The sequence below is a fragment of the Toxoplasma gondii genome, chromosome VIIa, assembly GCF_000006565.2.
Source record: "Toxoplasma gondii ME49 chromosome VIIa, whole genome shotgun sequence".
Classification (NCBI taxonomy): Eukaryota; Apicomplexa; class Conoidasida; order Eucoccidiorida; family Sarcocystidae; genus Toxoplasma; species Toxoplasma gondii.
The window spans coordinates 974,695-992,864 of record NC_031474.1 but is presented as its reverse complement, the minus strand read 5'-3'; the positions used below and the strand labels follow the sequence as shown (position 1 = coordinate 992,864).

General features: G+C 56.5%; 1 protein-coding gene across 1 annotated transcript in view; it reads left to right on the top strand.

Annotated features, from left to right (window-relative positions):
• Positions 1–63: 63 nt before the first annotated feature.
• Positions 64–18,170, top strand: part of FRM1 (formin FRM1) — a 19,477-nt gene continuing 1,370 nt past the window's right edge. The window contains exons 1-5 of the mRNA XM_018779357.1: positions 64–3,137; positions 3,264–3,444; positions 3,868–4,873; positions 5,347–5,579; positions 6,065–17,943. Of these exons, the coding sequence (XP_018637251.1) occupies positions 1,917–3,137; positions 3,264–3,444; positions 3,868–4,873; positions 5,347–5,579; positions 6,065–17,943 (14,520 nt within the window). The 5' untranslated portion in view covers positions 64–1,916. The remainder of the gene's footprint in view (positions 3,138–3,263; positions 3,445–3,867; positions 4,874–5,346; positions 5,580–6,064; positions 17,944–18,170) is intronic.

Here is an 18,170-nt window from a genome sequence, read left to right as displayed (position 1 = left end):
TAGTTCAGCAAAACCTAGGAATGCCATTTTTACACTGTGTAAAACAGAGTCTAGCTTCAGTCGCGTCAAACAAGAATATGGGGTGACGTGAACGCTGCTCGGGGTGGCGAGGATGGTAGTCGTGTACCACAGACAACTGAGGCACGGGATTCGTAATAGAGAAGCCTATGCAGCACTGACGGAGAGAATCAGTGCCAGCTGCACTGCGGTAATGCAGGATAATAAAACCTTAGTCGAGATCTAAAGATAGTCTGGACTTCGGCATACGAGGAATGTTTCTGTTGTTTTCTCCGAGGACGCTCGGGTGGCTTGTGGAAGAGGCAACTCTCCCCCCTCTGTCTGGGAAGTTTCTTACCAAAGAGATGCCCCAAGCACCGATTTGGAGTCTCTAGTCCCACCATGTCTGATACGCTTTCGGAATCAATTGAACTCAGAATGTCGACTACGAATTGTGTGAAAACGGAGTGAGTAGATCCATTTCAAGCTCCGGTCAAACACACTAACGCACACCCCGGTACGTCGGTTACTAATTGTGTCTACAGCCAGCTGAGACGGACGACGCGTACGATGCGTCCAACGAGTTGCTAAACATGCTCAGTCGAACAGCAAGACTGCTGTGACACATCGGATTCGCTGGCAAAGTGAATCCCCTGGCATATGTTCTACGAATAGGATACAGCCGTTCCGGTGACACACGTGCTGGTAGTCTGCAACGTGGCCGGCACGTCAACCTCCCTGCTGCCCATTCGACACAGTAACACAGACTATTCAAGGCATAGAAATCGACGTGACAGAATACGCCGACCGTCTACTACCTGGGGAGGCGGTGCAGCAGGGTCCGTTAGACAGGTGATGCCGATTGTTTCGTTGCTACAGTGCACGAAAAGAAACGAAGTTGCGACATTTTGCGCTCCCTACGCCTTCTGTACAGGAGATCTCCCACTCTAAATTACACGAAGGCACTCTACGAAGGACACTCTCTAGCGCGGTGTCGGATATAAACTGTGTTTGGATTCGATCCTGGACTTGGGATGCTGAATTTAACCGTAGTATACTGGCAGTTTTCATGAGCGCACTCCTTTCTGGAACCCTTCACGTTACTGGGGCTTCCGTTTCGATCGCCGTGCACCGAACTGCGAACTAGCCAGAGAGGTACCGGCTGCGTTTTTACCGACAGATGCGACCGTGAAACGTATGAATTTGGACAGGCAATCGGGGACACACGAAACAGAAGATGTGACAGTGGTTTTCAAAGGGAGTGGAGAAAGCAATGTGTTGAGGATGGGGTTCCACCTGGACCTTCGCGTGTCTCACTGGCCAGGCGCTCGAACCGGGAAGTGCTCTTGCGCACACAGCATCGCTGGATTTCCTCCAGGTGTGTGCTCCACCTTTAAATCACATTCCCAACCTTTCTCACGTTTTGGAGATTTCTCGTGAACACACACTCTGTTGTCGGACATCCATTCTCCCCCTGGCTCAAAGAACGAAAGCGAAAACCGCCACCCGCAGGGAAAAGCGACGAGGGCGGGAGCGAGCAGAGAGAGTACGTCGAGGAGGGGCAGCGAAGTCAACAGCCGAGTTCCACTGTGCAACACGGGAGCTGACACATCTTTCCGTGAACATCTTTAACACTAAGCTTATCTTCCACTAAATCATCATTTACCAATCGTTCCATTCTCGTTCTTTCTTCCGGGCTCTCGGTCCTGCCGCTGTATCGAGCGGCGTCTACCTCCTGTCTGAGATGGGGAGTCCCAGGCGACCGGTGTGTCTTGCAGTTAACGGAGAACTTTTCCAGAACGGCGTGAGCCCGATCCGTACGCTTTTCTAGCCATTCTCTTTTGTCCTAGTATGTCTAACGGTTCTTTTCTTTTTTGCACTCGAAAGAGTTCCCGAAAAACGAAGGTGGTCCGTCGAACATGTCTTGCCCGGCAAGCTGCCCGCGAGGCCGCGGGGGTTCGGCCCCGCTGCCTCCCATGCCTCCCTCTGTTAACGACGATAGAAACGCCGTACTAAATGCATTACCCTCGAGAACGTCTTTCTCTGCTCCTCTCTGCTCCGCAACTTCTTGTTCTCTACCTGAGAGGCCCGTATTCGCCAAGTTGACTGGTGGCATGCCTTTCTCTCGAACAACGGCGCGCATCGAGTGCGCGTCTCCCGCGTGTCATGAATCTCTATCGTTACATCGAGTGGCCGAATCTCAGGTTAAAGCGCAAGCTGCCGCCTCTGGGCCTCTGTCCAATTCGTCGTTTCTCATCTTTCTCAATTCTATCCCGACAGAACCCCCTCGCTGTTTCCTACCCCCCCGCCGCGTCGCCTCGCTCTCTGCCGAGGCTGACACACCCAAGGGTTCCTTCTATGTCTTCTCCGAGAGTTCTCGGAGTGAGTCTTCGCACAGTGAAGGCTGTGTGGAATCCCGCTTGTCTGGGCACACAGCAGCACGCACGAGGTGCCGGAGGTCGCGTACCACTGCTTCGGCTACCGACAGCCGTCGCGATGACCTTTTTTCGTTTGACCTACCGCAAGAATGCGGTTCTGCCCCCAGACTTCCTCTTCCGCTTCCTTCCCGTTCGTGTCCCGCCTCTCCGTGCCACTCTTTGCTTCCTCCGCTCTCCAATAAACTCACTCCACCCTGTCGAGAGAGCCAATCTGAAGGGACTGATCATGGCTCGTCGTCTGCGCGTTGCTGTCAGCCCCGTCCAGCGTATCCGCCCCGAATCACGGATGCGCTGCCTACCGGACAGATTTATTCTCGTTCTCCATCGAGGGTGCGTGAGCGTACTCTTCGATCAGAGCCAGCAGCACCGGTAAATTATTCAGATACTCAAAAGCGTTGCCCTGCCCCGCTCTTCCAATCCATTCCCGTCCACAGCATGCCGCCACCCCCGCCGCCACCCAAGGGAAAGAAGGGTCCGCTGCCGAAAAAAGCCTCCAACTCGCCTCTCCCGCCCAAAGGCAAATCAACCCCAGACGAAGGGGCCAAAAAAACGCCACCACCGCCGCCTGCAGCCAAAGCGGGAGTTCCTGAAGGCAAAGCGGAGATGCCTTCAGAAAAGGCGGAAGTTCCTCAAAAAAAGGCGGGGGTGCCTTCAGAAAAGGCGGACGTTCCTCAAAAAAAGGCGGGGGTGCCTAAGGAAAAGGCGGGAATGCCTTCAGAAAAGGCGGAAGTTCCTCAAAAAAAGGCGGGGCTGCCTAAGGAAAAGGCGGGAATTCCTCCAGAAAAGGCCGGAGTTCCTCAAGAAAAGACGGGGCTGCCTAAGGAAAAGGCGGGAATTCCTCAAGAAAAGGCAGGAATTTCTAAAGGAGAATCGGGGAGTCCTGAAGGAAAAACGGGTCCTCTTCCAGGAAAAGCAGGACCTCCCAAAGGAAAGCTGCCGCCTGGTAAAGCGCCCCCTGCAGAAGGGTCTGGTCCTCCGGCAAAGAGCGATTTGAAGGCTTCACCTGCAGGTGGGTGAAAGCCAGATCTAAGAAGGAAAATGTGTTTTTTTCCGCGTCCAAGGGAATTGCAAACCGTGCTCGCGAGGACTCACTCCATGAACTTTCCCCCGATATACGCACGCGTGACTTTTTACCATTTACGGTGTGTTTGCACACTCTTGATTTGTTATTCGCAGCTGAGTCCCCGCCGAACGTTTCGCTGGCACCTTCGAAGACATACTTTGTTCGCCAGTTTCTTGTTTGACACCTACAGTCCCCTGCCTTCTGTATACCAGATTCTGCGACTGCCTTGTCTCCTCCTGCCCACGCGACGCGAAGGCTTTCGACGCCAGTTTCTCGACAGGCTCAGATGTCTGCGAATCCGATCGGCGACCTCCGCACTCACGGACCCACGGAGCTCTCGTGTCTGTGGCTTGTCTGCCTCATTTGCAGGCGCCCCGCCCTCTTCGCTTCCTTCCAAGAAGGCTGTCGCGTCGGCTGGGAAACCCCTGGGAGGCAAGACGCCTCCAGCGCCGAGCGTGGCTCCGAACCCACCTCTCGGCAGTTCCGGCCCGCAAGAGTCTGGCTCTTCGACGTACTACAGAGACACTCTGCGAGCAGCTGCGGGCACGGCGGGCGGGATCGAGTGCTCAGCGGGGGAGGGAAGCGGGGAAACTGTGCCGCCCCCAAACGAGGCGTACGCCGCGAAAGCCGCCATGATGGTGGAGAGTCTCAAACTGGCAGACTACACGAACGTCCCAGCCGCCCACGCGCACGGAACTGAGCCGCCTGCTCTGCCGTTTGCGCCGGGCGCTGACCGGAACCCAGCGATTTTGACGAGGGCTTTGAAGAAGGAAATGGAGTTGCGTCGCGGGCAACCCACGCAGACCCCCGAGGAGCGGCGGCTGATGCTTGCAGGCACCTTCAGTCTGCACCAAGCGCGGCTCGGGTTCAAGTTGTCACCGGAGCACCAGCGCGTTGCCGAAGCCCTGATGCTTCTGCGGCGTTTGGAGGACTTCCGCGGCAGCGTCCAGGCCGGCGAAGTCCAGCGGATTCGGTACTTGCTCAGAGTCGGAGCCACCGAGGCGTTCAGCCAGCAAAGGTACTCGGACGCCATGCTCCAGGCGCTCCACTCCTACTTGCTCGCAAAGTCGTACTACACAGCGTACCAAAGCGCGCCTCTCGAGGGCGAAATGGTTCCCGAGTTGCTTCTTCTCGTGAAGTGCTGCGGCCTGGCGGGCTGCCCCGACCGTGGACAGGAGTATCTGAAGGAGCTCCGGTACATCGTGGAAAATACTTTGATTGCAGAGGCCGGAGGCAGCGCGGCGGGAAACCGAGGAAGTCTGGTCGGCCCGATCATGCGGGTCGAGAAACACGTCCTCGCTTCAGTCGTCAGCAGTCTCGCTGAACTGTGCAGTCTGTACAACCAACCGGACGACGCCAGGCTCTTCTACGAAAAGTGAGTCGGACAGGACGGAAACACAGTCGCTGGAATCGAAGAGAGCGGTCGACGGAAGTAGAGCGAGTTCGGGGGCCAGCGCCAAGTCCACATTCTTCGCCAGTCGCTCGTGGGCGAATCTGGCGCAGAGCGTGTTGCAGTGACGCCAGTGATCCTGCGCAAAATGGCGGACGGGATTACAGTGAAAAACTCGGGTTCTGGGACGCGCGTCTCGCTGGGGAATCTGAGGTGACCTGGGGAAATTTGGCGCCTCGGGCGTTTGCAGCTTTTCAAGAAAACTGAGCGTTCTTCATTCGGGGGGAGGGGGGGGGCGGGGGCGGGTCTGCGCGAAGACGTGCGGATCCCTTCTCGACTATGCTGTCTCCCGTCGGAGTTGTGGTTCACATTTGACTCCACTACTTCTTTGCAGTACTACACGGTTCCCGAGAAAGTAGAGTTCTCATCACAGTTGACTCTGTGCCTTTGTTTTTCAGATACGTGATTCTCACAAAAGACGTGTATGGCGCAGATTCTCTGGCGGTGAGCGACGCACTGAACACCGTGGCTCTGTACTTCTTTCGGACTCGACAGTACGGCCAAGCGTTGCCGCTGGTGGAACAAGTGTTGGCCATCCGGAAAAAGCACTTGGGTGACTTTGACGCTGCGGAACCCCACGCCAGAGTCGCGGACTGTTACGCAAACATTGGCCTTCTTCATCGACTTCTCGGTACGTCTTGAAAGCACGGGGTGCTCGACTGTCGGGACAGCTTCCCGCGTCCGGCTTCTCCGCTCCCCAGTCCGTCGGGGTAGACGTTTTTTCAGATTTCGTCTCTGAGACAGAAGCGTCAGCTGCATTTCGGCTGCTCCAGTCGTGTGTCACGGAGCCAAACGGATGCGTTTTGTACACACCCGCCCTTTGCACTGCGTGTCTGAGACAAAAGTCACTTTGGCTGGAGAGCAGTGCTTCGTCTTTTTGAACTGGACGCCTGGTTTCGATCTCCAGGGTGTGTTTCTCTCGCTTCCAAGTGCTGTCGTCTTAGCGTCGCTCGAAGATGTTCGCGCTCCCGCATACGGACATTCAGAAGAGACACTGACGCCGACTGTCGAACTGTCGAGCCACACGGTTTGTGCACTGCGCGTCGACGCGGGACCGTCGTCGTCCCCCTGTGACTCTTTTTTTTCTTGCGATCTGTCTCTTTGACTCGCTTGCAGGTCACCCTACGGAGGCGTTTCCGTGTGTGTTGATCGCTCTGGACATGCGCATGCGAATTTACCAGACGCGGGAGACGTCAGGCGTCCAGGACTTGGTCTTGGCTCTGGGGTGTCTGCAGCATCAAGCCGGCCACTTTCGGGCGGCTCTCGAGGCGTACAAAGAAGTGTGGACGTTCAGGAACAACACTCTGGGTGTCACGCATCCCGACACGGTGAACGTCGAGTTGTTGCTGAGGCAGTTGGAGAAAGACCTGGCAGCGCAGATGCAGGAAGACAAGCAGCGCTTTGTTCAGCGGGACAAGGCATTGCCGTCCGCGTCGGCGTTCGACCTCACGACTCGCGCAAGCTCACAGATTTCCGTTTCCCGTCAGAGTCACCGGCCCGGGGACTTTTTCTACGAGGAAGCCGACGGGGCGGCGAGCTCGGACCGCGGTCGCAGGGGAAGTCTGGACTTTGCAGATGCTTCCGCGACGGTGCGGCTGTTGAAGCCGGCAGCGGCGGCGACTCTGGAGGCGTACAGACAGCGCCACGCTGCGTGCGGGTGGACGCAGCCCCTACGAGAGAAGAGCCATTTCCACTCTGTGGCTCGCGTCCGGGCGCTCTACGGAGAAGAGTGGCGTTCGCTCATGGTTCCCTCAGCGGCGATTCTGCCCTACGTCGACGTCGAGGTCACTGGCCCCGATACGCTGAAGCTGGCGGAGTGCTTTCAGTTCCAGGAAGCTCTCGCCGTCGACCGGCCGACCCTCCCGGTGGTGAACGTTCCCCAGATTGAGAGGGGAGAGGCCGTCCTCGAGCAGGGCCATCCTCACATGGTGTTGAGTCCGGACGCCGCCGAGCTGCTCTCGCAGTGGGGCGTTGCGCTTCCCGAGGTCGACGAGAAGGGCCAGGTCATCAACCGGGAGGCGAAGCTCGAGAAGCACGGGCGTCTTTTCCTGCCACTGGTCGACCCGAGCACGAACCAGCCGTTCCTGGGATTTTACGGAGAGCCTGTGATGGTGCCGAATCCGGCGGTCTACCACAGCGTGATTGCGCCTGCCATTCTCGCCTATGCGCGCCGGCAAGCGGCTCTGGTGGACCGAGCGAAGAACGCCGTCGGGCCTGCGCAGAAGCAACGCTCCGCGATGGTCCAGGGCGCGAAGCAAGTGGCGCGCGGCGTCGTCATGGCGAAACTCGGGGCGAAGGGCAAGGCGGGTGCGAAGACACCTGCGCAGGACGCACCCAAAGGCCTGGAAACGAAGGACGCCCCCGCCACTGCGGCTCCCGCAGCAAAAGAAGGTGGCGCACCCGAGACAGCAGAAAACGCTCCTCCGAAAGTGGAGGCGGCTGCTGCCGCTCCTGACAAAGAAGAGTCAGTTGAGAAGAAGGAAGAAGCTTCGCCGAGTCTGCCGCGGAAGGTGTCGGAACTTCCTGCGAAGAAGAGTCTCTTGAGGTCGAAGGCGAGCCAAGAGATTCCGAAGGCGCCTCCGCTGAAGGACGACTCTTCGGCACCCGAATCAGGGAGTGACAGCGGCGCGAGTGACCGGAAGCGCTCCCCGTCTCTTTCCACGAAGAAGTCTTTCGCGAAGAAGACGTCTGCGGCCCTGCCGACCCCCGCACCTGAAGGTGCGACTGCGGACGGGAAGCCCAAATCGCTTCTCGGAAGCGGCGCCAAGAAATTCGACCCTTCCGCCTACAAAGCAAAAGTGAAGGCGGGACCTGCACCTGGGAAGGCCTTGTCGTTTCGTGCCACTCCGAAGCATGCAGCCGCGTTGCCGCCTTCAAATCACCTTCGCGAGCCCGCGACCCTGTCCGATCCGGACGCGATTCTCGAAAGAAAACAGAAGTCCCGGACGAAAGCGCAGACGACCGCGGCCGACTCACACGAGCTCGGGCGCAACGACATGTTAGAACGAGAAGAAGAGGGAGACGGAGGAGGAGAAGAGGGACTGGCCAAGAGGAAGAAAGTGGTTTTCCAGAAGAATGTGGAAAAAGGCAGGAAGGTCTCTGAGCTTCAACATGAGGCTTCGAGGTCAGCGGACGGGCGCGTAGGGAAGAACCAGCAGGGACCGGCCGCAGGGAGACACGGTTTGAAAGCGAAAAAATTGAACGCTGAGACAGAACGAAATTCTGAGTCAGAAGAGAAGAGTTCTTGCGGTTTCGCAGCACCGCAGTCAAGCTGTACACGAAAACGCGAGGGTTCCCCAGAAACGCGTTGCATCAACGTCGAGTCCGTTCCCCAACCCCAGGAGGGTCCAGACGGGTCGCGCGACACAACACTGGCGTCTCTTTCCCCTCCAGACTCTTCAAGTTCTTTGAGATGTAAAAAAGCGTCTTCGAAGCTCGAGCTCTCTGTCGAATGCTCTGCTTCCCGCGACGAACCGTCCGAGGCGGAAGACCGCCGAGAAGAGAACAGACGAGAGGAGAGAAGAGAGAAGACGAGACGCGATTTCAAGGCGCTTCTGCTGAAGAAGCAACGGGAGCACATGAGCGAGACTTTGATGCGACTGCAGAAAGAGACCGACAGGGAGGCTTCGGAGTCTGCGAGTGAATGCAAAATTTTTTTGAAAATGCAGCGCTCCCTCGAACGCAAAGACGAAGTGGGTCTCTTTTTTCCCCGCGCCTCTGGCAACCAGACAACTCCTCCCGCCTTCCAACGAGCGTCCTGGCAGGCTGCAGCGCTCGCAGGTCATCTCCGTTCAGGAGACAGTCTCTGGACGAGAGGCGAGGAGACAGCTGAAGCAGACATTATGGGACGCGGGGATGAGAGTGCTCTCTTGACAAGACGAGTTGAAGAAGAGAGGAAACGCGTTAGGGAGAGACTGTTGGGATGCGACACTCGCGCTTCTCACAGGGAGACGAGTCTAGGGGCCGACAGCGGACTCTTTGCCCTAGATCGAGAAGCACAAAGACCGGCGGAAAACAGGGAGTTTCCAGAACCCCACTGCGTTTCTTCGTCACCTCGAAAAGCGATTGATCAGGTGCCGGACTTGAACTGTAGAGCCGCCTTGGATCCCGAGAGAAAAAGCTTTTCGCCGGACTCTGACCGAGAAACGTCTATTGCGCTCTGCCGCCGTCGAGTGTCTCCCTCGGGCCCTGTCTCCTCTCCAGACTCGCGATGGCGAGGGGACCGGAGGCGAAACGCTTCATCGCGGCCGACTCTTGATTGGTGTCTTTCTCAGCAAGGAAACGCGACAGAGTCTTCGTCTCCACACAGAGACACAACCTCCAGAGCGCCAGATTCCCCCCATGTCAAAGCCGCTTCCAAAGAGTCAAACTTCCTCTCCATGCCCTTCTTGGCTGCGGCCGCGCCCCCGCCCCCGGGGCTCTTTTCGCCCTGGGCGTCTCCGGTGAACTCGGACGGAAATGGGGACACTGAGGGGACACTGTGGGACGAGGGGATCGAGGCAGGTGGGTCCAGTTTGACGAGAAGGACGCGCTCTTCGGAACGCTCCCTGGAAAAGAGATCTGTTCGACAGAAAGCTCCTTCACAGGTTTCGGAGGCGCGCGGAACATTGATGTCTTCGTTGAACGCCGGACTGGAGGCGAAGAAGACGCGGGCCGACGAACGCAGAGACATCGGGACCGTGTTCTGCCTTTCGGACTCGCGAGACACAGAAGTGAAACCCGGAGAAGAGACACTGTTCCAGAGTGCCGCTGGCGAGTCGTGGGGTGTCGACCGGAGATACGTCGAGGCTGAGAGAGAGGCTGAGCAGAGGCGGAGACGAAGGACAGGAGGCTGGGGGAGACACGAGGGAACTGCGAATCCGGGAGGTAGAGGAAGGACTGGATCTCGAGGAGAAGCGAGCACCTGGAGGAGGGAGAGCACGAGCTCGGCGACCGAGGCTGAGATAAGGAGAGAACGCGTTGAGCAGTCGCGTCCCGACAGTGGAAGAAGGCGTGACACGAGAGAAAGAAAACGATCTGTTGCGCAGGGCGCTGTGAATCGGGTTTCGAGAGCGACGGGGCGAACTGAAGGAGTCGCCGTCCTCGGTCAGGAGAGGCGGAGATGCGTGGACGCACGCCGAAGAAACGAAGCGGAAGACAGAGAAGGCGAGGATCTTGGAGAAGCGGAGCTCTCTGTTTCCTGCTTTGATTCTGACGGAGACCAGGAGAAGGACTTTCGACGTGAAACGTCGAGCGAAGAAGACAACGAAGAAGACGGTGAGGAAGCAGAGTTGTTTTCAACAAACGAGGTAGAGACCGACACGCTGCGCTCTGGGAGAAGGAAACAACATTCGGTCTCCTCTCGAAGTGCTTCTCCTTCGCCATGGCGCGTTGGGGCAGACAGAACTCGGATGAAAACGAACTCGCAAGCGTCCGCTGCGCTTTCGGGGATGCGTACATCTCGTTTTCTTCAACCTCCCGCCTTCGATTCTTCTGCGTCGCGGAGCTCTTCTGCGTCGCCTTCTCGACGTCGCCGATTGGAGACTTTGGAGACTTTGGATCTGCAGAAACGCACGAGAAAACAGCGAGTGCGAGTAGGAAGCCGAGAGTCCCGAGAAGGAAACGCGCAAAGGAGTCCCGGAAACCGACGGAGAGACAAAAAAGGACAGACTGAAGGGAGGAGAGGAGACTGGGGAAGAGCCTACTTGGAGAGGTTGGTGGTCGGACAGGAAACAGAGACCGATTCAGAGATCGCTACTCTGGATGAGGAATTGGATAGAACGGAGTTACCTCGAGTCGTCTCTCCTCAGACCTTCCACGAAGCCCCAAATCCGTTTTCTGACCAAGACACAGAGACAGATTGCTTGTTCTCCACTCCTCGACTTCCTGTTTCAAATGCGGATCCGCAAGCCTCAAAAACGCACTCTGAGGCCGATGAATATGTTGTTTCGTTTGCTTCTCAATCGTCTGCCGCTCGTTCTTCCTCCTGTTATCCTTCTCGTTCTCCCTCTTGTTCTGCTTTGTCTCTCTCTTTTGCATGCTCGGACTCCACTGTAGGCGCCGAGAGCGCCACGGGGAGAGAGCGCACTGTTCATTTGCTTCGCCCGACTTCCTCCAGTGTCTCTTCTATTTCGCCCACCTCTTCCGACTGCGGTAGACTCGACAGCGAACTCGACGCACTTCCAGGACTCGGAAAATGCACTTTGTTTTTCTCGGCTCCTGAGGCGGTGCATGCGAGGCCCCTGGCGTCGCCGAGCTTCCGGCAGCGGCTCTTCAGCCGCAGAGACAGTGGGGCAGAGAGGGCCAGCTGCGGAGACGCGTTCGATAGTTGGAGCCCAACTAGCGCCGGTGCGGGTTCGCGGGTTGTGGAGAGCTGCGGCAGCAACGTGTCGAGCCCGTCCAGGGGGAGGCTGCGGAGTCGCGTGAGCCTTGGCGGATTGAAGGCCGCTTTTTCGAGGCATTCAGAAAATTCCTCGAACGAAAGACTCTGCTCTCCAATGCACCAAGAAACCTCGAGGAAGGGTCCTCTCGCCGTGGCGAGGCGTCTCTCTGGGGTGGCCTCGCGGCTGGTGCATTCGAGGTCGAGCCTTCAAGAACTCGGGGAAGCCGAAGACGATTCGAGAAAGAGATCCAGCGAGGGAGATTCTCAGGAGATTCCCAGGGATTCCGTTGGCGTGACCGCACTCACTGGAGACAGCGAGACTCCGAACGGCTGGGCAGGTGTGGGGGGGCTGGAAGTATCGGCGGGGGAAGACAGCAGAGAGCTCAGAGAATGCGAAGAAAAGGAACGAGAGAGAACGCCGCTCGGAGGGTCGCTCCGGAGATTCAGCTTCTCCAGCGACCTGAGAAAAGATCCGAGACGCCCACGACGGACGCTGTCAGATGCAACGGCGACGTGCGAAGGGGATGGGAAGATGCGCCGCCTTGTCGCGCTTCTTCGCCGGAAAAATAGACGCGTAAAAAAAGAAGGAGAACAAGAAAGCGAGAGAGAACGGAGAGACGAAGGAGAACAAGAAAGCGAGAGGGAACGGAGGGACGAAGGAGAACACGAAGGAGAACAAGAAAGCGAGAGAGAACGAAGAGACGAAAGAGAACAAGGAGGAGAACAAGAAAGCGAGAATGAACAGGAAGCGGAACATGAAAGCGAGAGAGAACGAAGAGACGAAAGAGAACAAGGAGGAGAACAAGAAAGCGAGAGAGAACGAAGAGACGAAAGAGAACAAGGAGGAGAACAAGAAAGCGAGAGAGAACGAAGAGACGAAAGAGAACAAGGAGGAGAACAAGAAAGCGAGAATGAACAGGAAGCGGAACAAGAGAACGAGAGAGAACAAGCGGTAGGAGAACAAGGGCAGGAGAGAGAAGGAGAGGGAGAGCAAAGAAGCGAATGCGAACAAGGAGGAAGCGTGATAAATGTTTGGAGACAGGCAGAGAAGGAAGAATCCTCAGGAAAGCAACTGAGTAAAGGTGAAGAGTCGAGAGAAGGAGAGAAGGGAGGCGTGAGAGCAGCCGACAACCAGGCGTCGGGTGCGACGCAGGGCGAAGAACAAGAGCAGAGTGGCTCGTCTCGTTTCTCGCAGCTCCTCGAAAAGTGGGCGAGAATGTCCGGCGGCGCGACACCGAAACAACGGATCGAGATGATTTCAGACAAATCCGAACCCGGTGGAAGATGGCGGAAGGACATGGGGATTCTGAAAGACAGTGAAGAGGAGAGTTTGATAGGAAAGGAAGGGATTTCACAGCGGCTGACGGATGCTGACACTGGAACTGAGAAGACGAGAGAAGCCCAGCGAGAGGATGCCTGGGTCGTGACAGAAAGTGCCAGAGACAGACGGCGAGCTTTGGGTACGACAGTGTCTCTGGAGGAGGTCTCCTTGTGTGCTGTGGGGAGCTCAGAGAGTCATCTTGAAAAGCTCGGGAGCGGAGGTGACGAGAACGACTGCGGCAGAGACGCGAGTGAGGAGACCAAGCAAGGGCATTGTTGCGAAGACAGAAGAAGTCTCAAAAGAGAAAAAGAGGTGTCGGATTGGGGTGTACAGACATCCCATGAGAGAGAGAAGCAGGTGTCTGCACGTGGTGTAGAGACACCAGAGACAAAAGAGGAATTGCCCGCTTCTCCTCTCTCTGGCGACTCTTCGTCTTCGCCTTTGGCCGGCAGTGCATCCAACGTCTTCCCCGCGCGCAAGCGCTTGTTTTCTTCCCGTCGAATGCTGCGACTTCCGATTCCCTCGAGGAAACTCAGGAAAGCAGACAAGCCTGGAAGTCCCTCAGACGCGCAGAACTCTGCGGTGTCTCCCTCGCCCTCGTTTCAGCTCTCTCGGTCAGCGGAGGCCGCGACAGGCGGACCCCAAAACGTTGACGAAAGAGAAGTGGCGGTGCTCTCGGGGGCGTTGGAGGTGCAGACCGAAGGTTGGGGTGTACAGACAGCTCCGGAGACGCCTGGGAATTCGACACACTGGGCGAGTCCAAGTTTTCATTCTCTTTTTTCTCGTCGGTTTTCGCTCCGTGATCGACTGAGGCGAAGAAGCTCCGCCAGCAGCATGACCGTGTTGGACATGGAGGAGAACAAGAGTCTGGACGCACTTTCAGTAGATATGCCTGCAACGGAGCCCCAGCGACCACTGGCGAGCGTTTCCGACTCGCTGGTTTTTTCGGAAGGCTTGTCTTTCTCTTCCTGTGTAGACCCGGTTTCGGACTTCGGTGACGACAACGAGAAGGATGGAGTTACGCAGGAAACCCGTTCCTCTTGTTCTGAAGTGCCATGTGCAGGCGCGAGAGCAGGTGGGCGAGAGTCCCCGACAAGCAGGAGACATTCCTTCGTGTTTCGGACGACCCAGCAAAAATACCGGACAGAAGGCAGTGCAGATAACAGAGGAAGGAGAAGTTTGAAGGTCCTGCGGCGTTCGAGTTTCTCGCGGGCGTTCCGGGGCTTGGTCAAAAGTCCTGAGAGACAAATCCTGCGTGACAGAGATCGCGAAGAGGGGAAGGCGCAGGACACCGCGAGGAGATCTGAGAGCGAGAGGGAGGGTGAAAAGGACGATGAAGAAAAGCAGACAGGGAAGAGGGAGGGCAGGAAGTTGCGCCACCTTTCCGCTTCGTTTCTGAGAATTCCAAGGCCAGGGAAACATGAAACCAACAAGGAATCTGTTTGCAAACGCCGCGGGGCTTCCCTTCCCCCTTTACCGCCTGAGGCCTCGAGCCCCCACGGCGCCTCACGGCTGCGGGCTGCGGCGGCGAGTTTCTCGCGTCTGAGGCGACGCAGTCAATCAAGCGTTAACCGGGGGAAAAAAGAGGCGATAGAGATAGAAAAAATGGAAGAGGAAACGAAGGCACAGAATGAAATAAAACACGAGAGAAAGAGTGAACTGAAACAGGAAGAAGTGGATGAAATGAAACAGGAAAACGTGGATGAAATAAAACAAGAGAGAAAGGGTGAAGTCAAACAGGAAGAAGTGGATGAAATGAAACAGGAAAACGTGGATGAAATAAAACAAGAGAGAAAGAGTGAACTGAAACAGGAAGAAGTGGATGAAATGAAACAGGAAAACGTGGATGAAATAAAACAAGAGAGAAAGAGTGAACTGAAACAGGAAGAAGTGGATGAAATGAAACAGGAAAACGTGGATGAAATAAAACAAGAGACGCCGGAGACAGTGCCTCTCTGGGAACCGAGCATCACTTCCCATCTCAGTGACTCTTGCGGCGAAGATGTCGCCATTTTTGCCGTTGAGGCATGCGTGAGAGCCGCAAGAACCTGGCAGAAAGAGGATGAAACTCTGGGCGCTTCCGTCGCAGCGGGGAGAGGAGAAGACGAAGATGAATGCGTGGATCGAGGAGACGCGCTCACAGGGCAGGACGACAACGCAGAGGAGACAAGCCAACGATGTAGCTGTTCCGAGGACAGTCCGGAGGGAGTCGCTGAACGAGAGTGGATGGGCGGAAGCAGTGACGGCGCAGAAATCCACTTGTTGCCTGAAGCAGACACCTCAGATGAAGAGGATGAAGGAGAAGAGGAGGAAGAAAGAGAAGAAGAGAAAGAGGAAGAAGGAGAAGGGGAAGAAGGAGAAGAGGAAGAGGAAGAAGGAGAAGAGGAAGAAGAGGAAGAGGAAGAAGAGGAAGAAGGAGAAGAAGAGGACATCCACGAGCTGGGTGAGAAAGAATATAGTTCAGCCGAAGAAGAAACGCGTATTGGAGAAGCAGAATTGAGGCATGGAGTCGCAATTCTTAATCCATTTGCGTCTTGCGGGGCGGAGGCGTATGGTGAGGAAAGGCCTAAGACAGGGACGACGGGGAGTGAAGCCGATGACGACAGCTGGGCCGCAAGTGACTGGAGTGTCGGCGCGAGCAGCAGCGACGAAGAGTCCGAGAGATCTTGGCAAGAGGGACCTTCTTCTGAAGAAGACTGTGACGAAACAGAAGCTGAGAAGAACGCAGACAGTGAGGTGGAGGAGCTTTATGCAGAAAAGCTTTGCAGAAAGAAAGTGCATGCAGAGAACGATGTCGAAGAGTGCAAGACAGAGGTTAGTAAGGCAGAGGAGGGTTTCCAGAATTCAATGGCATGTCTGGCAGAGGTGCTTCGGCTTACAGGAGTGCCGTATAGTGAAAGCGATTTGTCTGTCGAGATTGCAGAGTTGAATCGACAATCGACGCTGCTGATGGTGACTCCGGATACACAGCGGCTTTCCCGTGAGCTTCCGAAGTCTATTGCGTCGCCGCGAACGTCGGCAGTGCCGCTGGACAAACAGTGCGATGGAAAAACGAACCTCACACACCTTCCCAAGAGCGCACCCTTCCGGAAAGCGATGGAACTCACTCGTGTCGCCTATCGGTCAGGCAAAACGCCGGCTGCTTGTTCAGTCCTCCGGTCTTCGTCTTCTTCAAATCTCGCTTCTTCGGTCTCTTCAAGCCGTTCTTCTTCCAAACTCGTATCTTCTTCTAGACTGTATGCCACCCCACGAGAGCCTCGCTCTGAGCCGCGTGAGGCTTCTGGTGGGTTCTCGGTGTCGCCGATTGCGTGCGACTCTTCTCCGTTTGCTCCACCTGCGGCTCCGCTTGGCGCGTCGGAGGGTGGACGCGAAAGTCTTTCGTGCAGCGACTCTTCATCCGTCTTGGTTGGAGATCGTCCCCCGCGTTTCTCGACCCAGCAGCTCCACGCGCTCCCGCCGAAGGGACCGAAGGGCGGGCCGCCAAAGAAAGGCAAGGCGACGGGCTGGAAGCCTCCTCCGCCTCTGCCGCCAGCTGCAGAGGACGGGACAGACGTGAAGGAAGGACCGACAGTTTTGAAGCAAGGCATTTTCAAGAAAGCCGAGCAGGCGGTGAAGAAGGAGATCCCGAAGAAGGAAGAGGGGTCTCCGAAGGAGGCGGCGAAGGTCGTGGAAAAGAAGGTGCTAGAGAAGAAGGCGAGTGTGTCCGCAGCCAAGGGCGAGACGGAGACGAAAGTCGCTGTAAAGAGCGTAGCGAAACCGCCGCCTCTGAAGGCTGCGAAGAGCGGCGAGGCAAAGACAGCAGAACCTGTGAAGGAAGAAGCAAAAGTGGAGAAGGCCCCGAAGGTCAAGGGCGACGGCTTTAGCCGCATGAAGCTCCCCTCGGGGAAGCCTGAAGAGGCGCCGAAAAAGACTCCCAAGATGAAGATCATGGTCGGAACGACGGGTCAGGCGAAGGTCGTCGAGAAGAAAGACTCGATGGACGAACTGGATGCTTTCACGGGGCCTTGCTACATCCCCCCGCACATGGACGTCCCCCCGGTCGCTCCCGAGGTACTCGCAAAGATCACCAAGTTGAAGCCTGGGGTAGAGAAGGACCCGCAGCTGGGGGAGCTTCCGGTGGTCATTCTGATGGACGACAACAACACAGAGCTGGCGAGGCTTCCGTGGCAGGTGGACATCTCCTCGTTCTCGCTCGCACAAAGTTCGATGTCCATCTTGGTGGCTCGGAGACTAGGTCTCTTGGCGCGACGCCTCGACGAAGACAAGAAGGACGAGGACACCCGCGACTGGCTGACGGGCGAGGGCCTGAAGAAGTTCGGCCTGTCGATGCAGAAGGAGAAGCCCACCTTTGGAGACACTAGTCTCCTCCTGGGCATGGGTCTCTCGGCGCTGCCTCAGGCCCTCGCACAGAAGAAGCCGGAGGCACCCAAGAAGGAGGAGGCGAAGCCAAAGCCAGAGGCGAAGAAGGAGGCGCCAAAGAAGGGCCCTCCCGGCGGAAAGGGCGGGAAAGGCCCTCCTGGCAAAGGGCCTCCAAAGGGCAAGGGCAAGGGCCCGAAGAAGAAGGGCGAAGGCGGTTTGAAGGTCGGCAAGAAGGACGAGGGGAAGACCAAGCGGTTCTTCTGGGACCCGATCTTCGAGGACGAAATCCCCGGGACTATCTTCATGAAGAAGCCGAACATGGTTCTAAAGCTGCAAGACGTAGAAGAGACCTTCGCGAAAGTCGTCGCCAAGAAAAAGACCGAGTCAAAGAAACCCAAGATCATCCAACTACTCCCAGACTCCAAACGCGCATACAACATGAGCATCGCCTTGTCCAAGTTCAACAACTACTCGTACCAACAGCTCCGGGAGGCCATCATCGACCTTGACCCTAAGATCCTAACAATCGAAGCGACGGAGACTCTCCTGAACTTCGTGCCCACAGGTGAAGAAAACCAGGTCGTCAAAGAGTACATTAACTCTGGTGGAGACTTGAAACTCGTCGACAAACCGGAGCAATTCGTCGCAGCAATGCTCGGAGTCCCTCTGATGAAACAGCGCCTTGAGGCCCACGCTTTCGCCTTGAACTTCCGCGAGGCGTACAGCGACGCGTACACTCCACTGGAAAACATGGCAGATGCATGCGACGCCATCGACGATTCCCAGAACCTCAAAATTGTTCTTTTCGCCATCCTCGAGTTGGGTAACGCACTCAATGAGGGCGATCCGCAGCGAGGAGGTGCAGCTGGTTTCAAACCGACAACGCTTGCCAAGCTGCAAGAAATTCGGACAACAACGAAACCCGTCAGAACAATGCTGCAGTACATTTGCGATGTAAGTTACCTGACAGTCAAGTCCGCTGCTCACAGGCTCACTTCCATATTCAGTCATTTGGGGAACAAAAAGAGGTGCCGCTGCCCACAATGGCGTCTGGCAGCTCCTGCCGAAGCAGAAGCGCCAGCGCAAGACAGATCAGGTCATCCTTGTCGACTAAAATACCATCGTTGACTTCAATGCTTAGTGTGGATTTTGACACGTTTCCTTGTTCTCGTGCTCCGCTC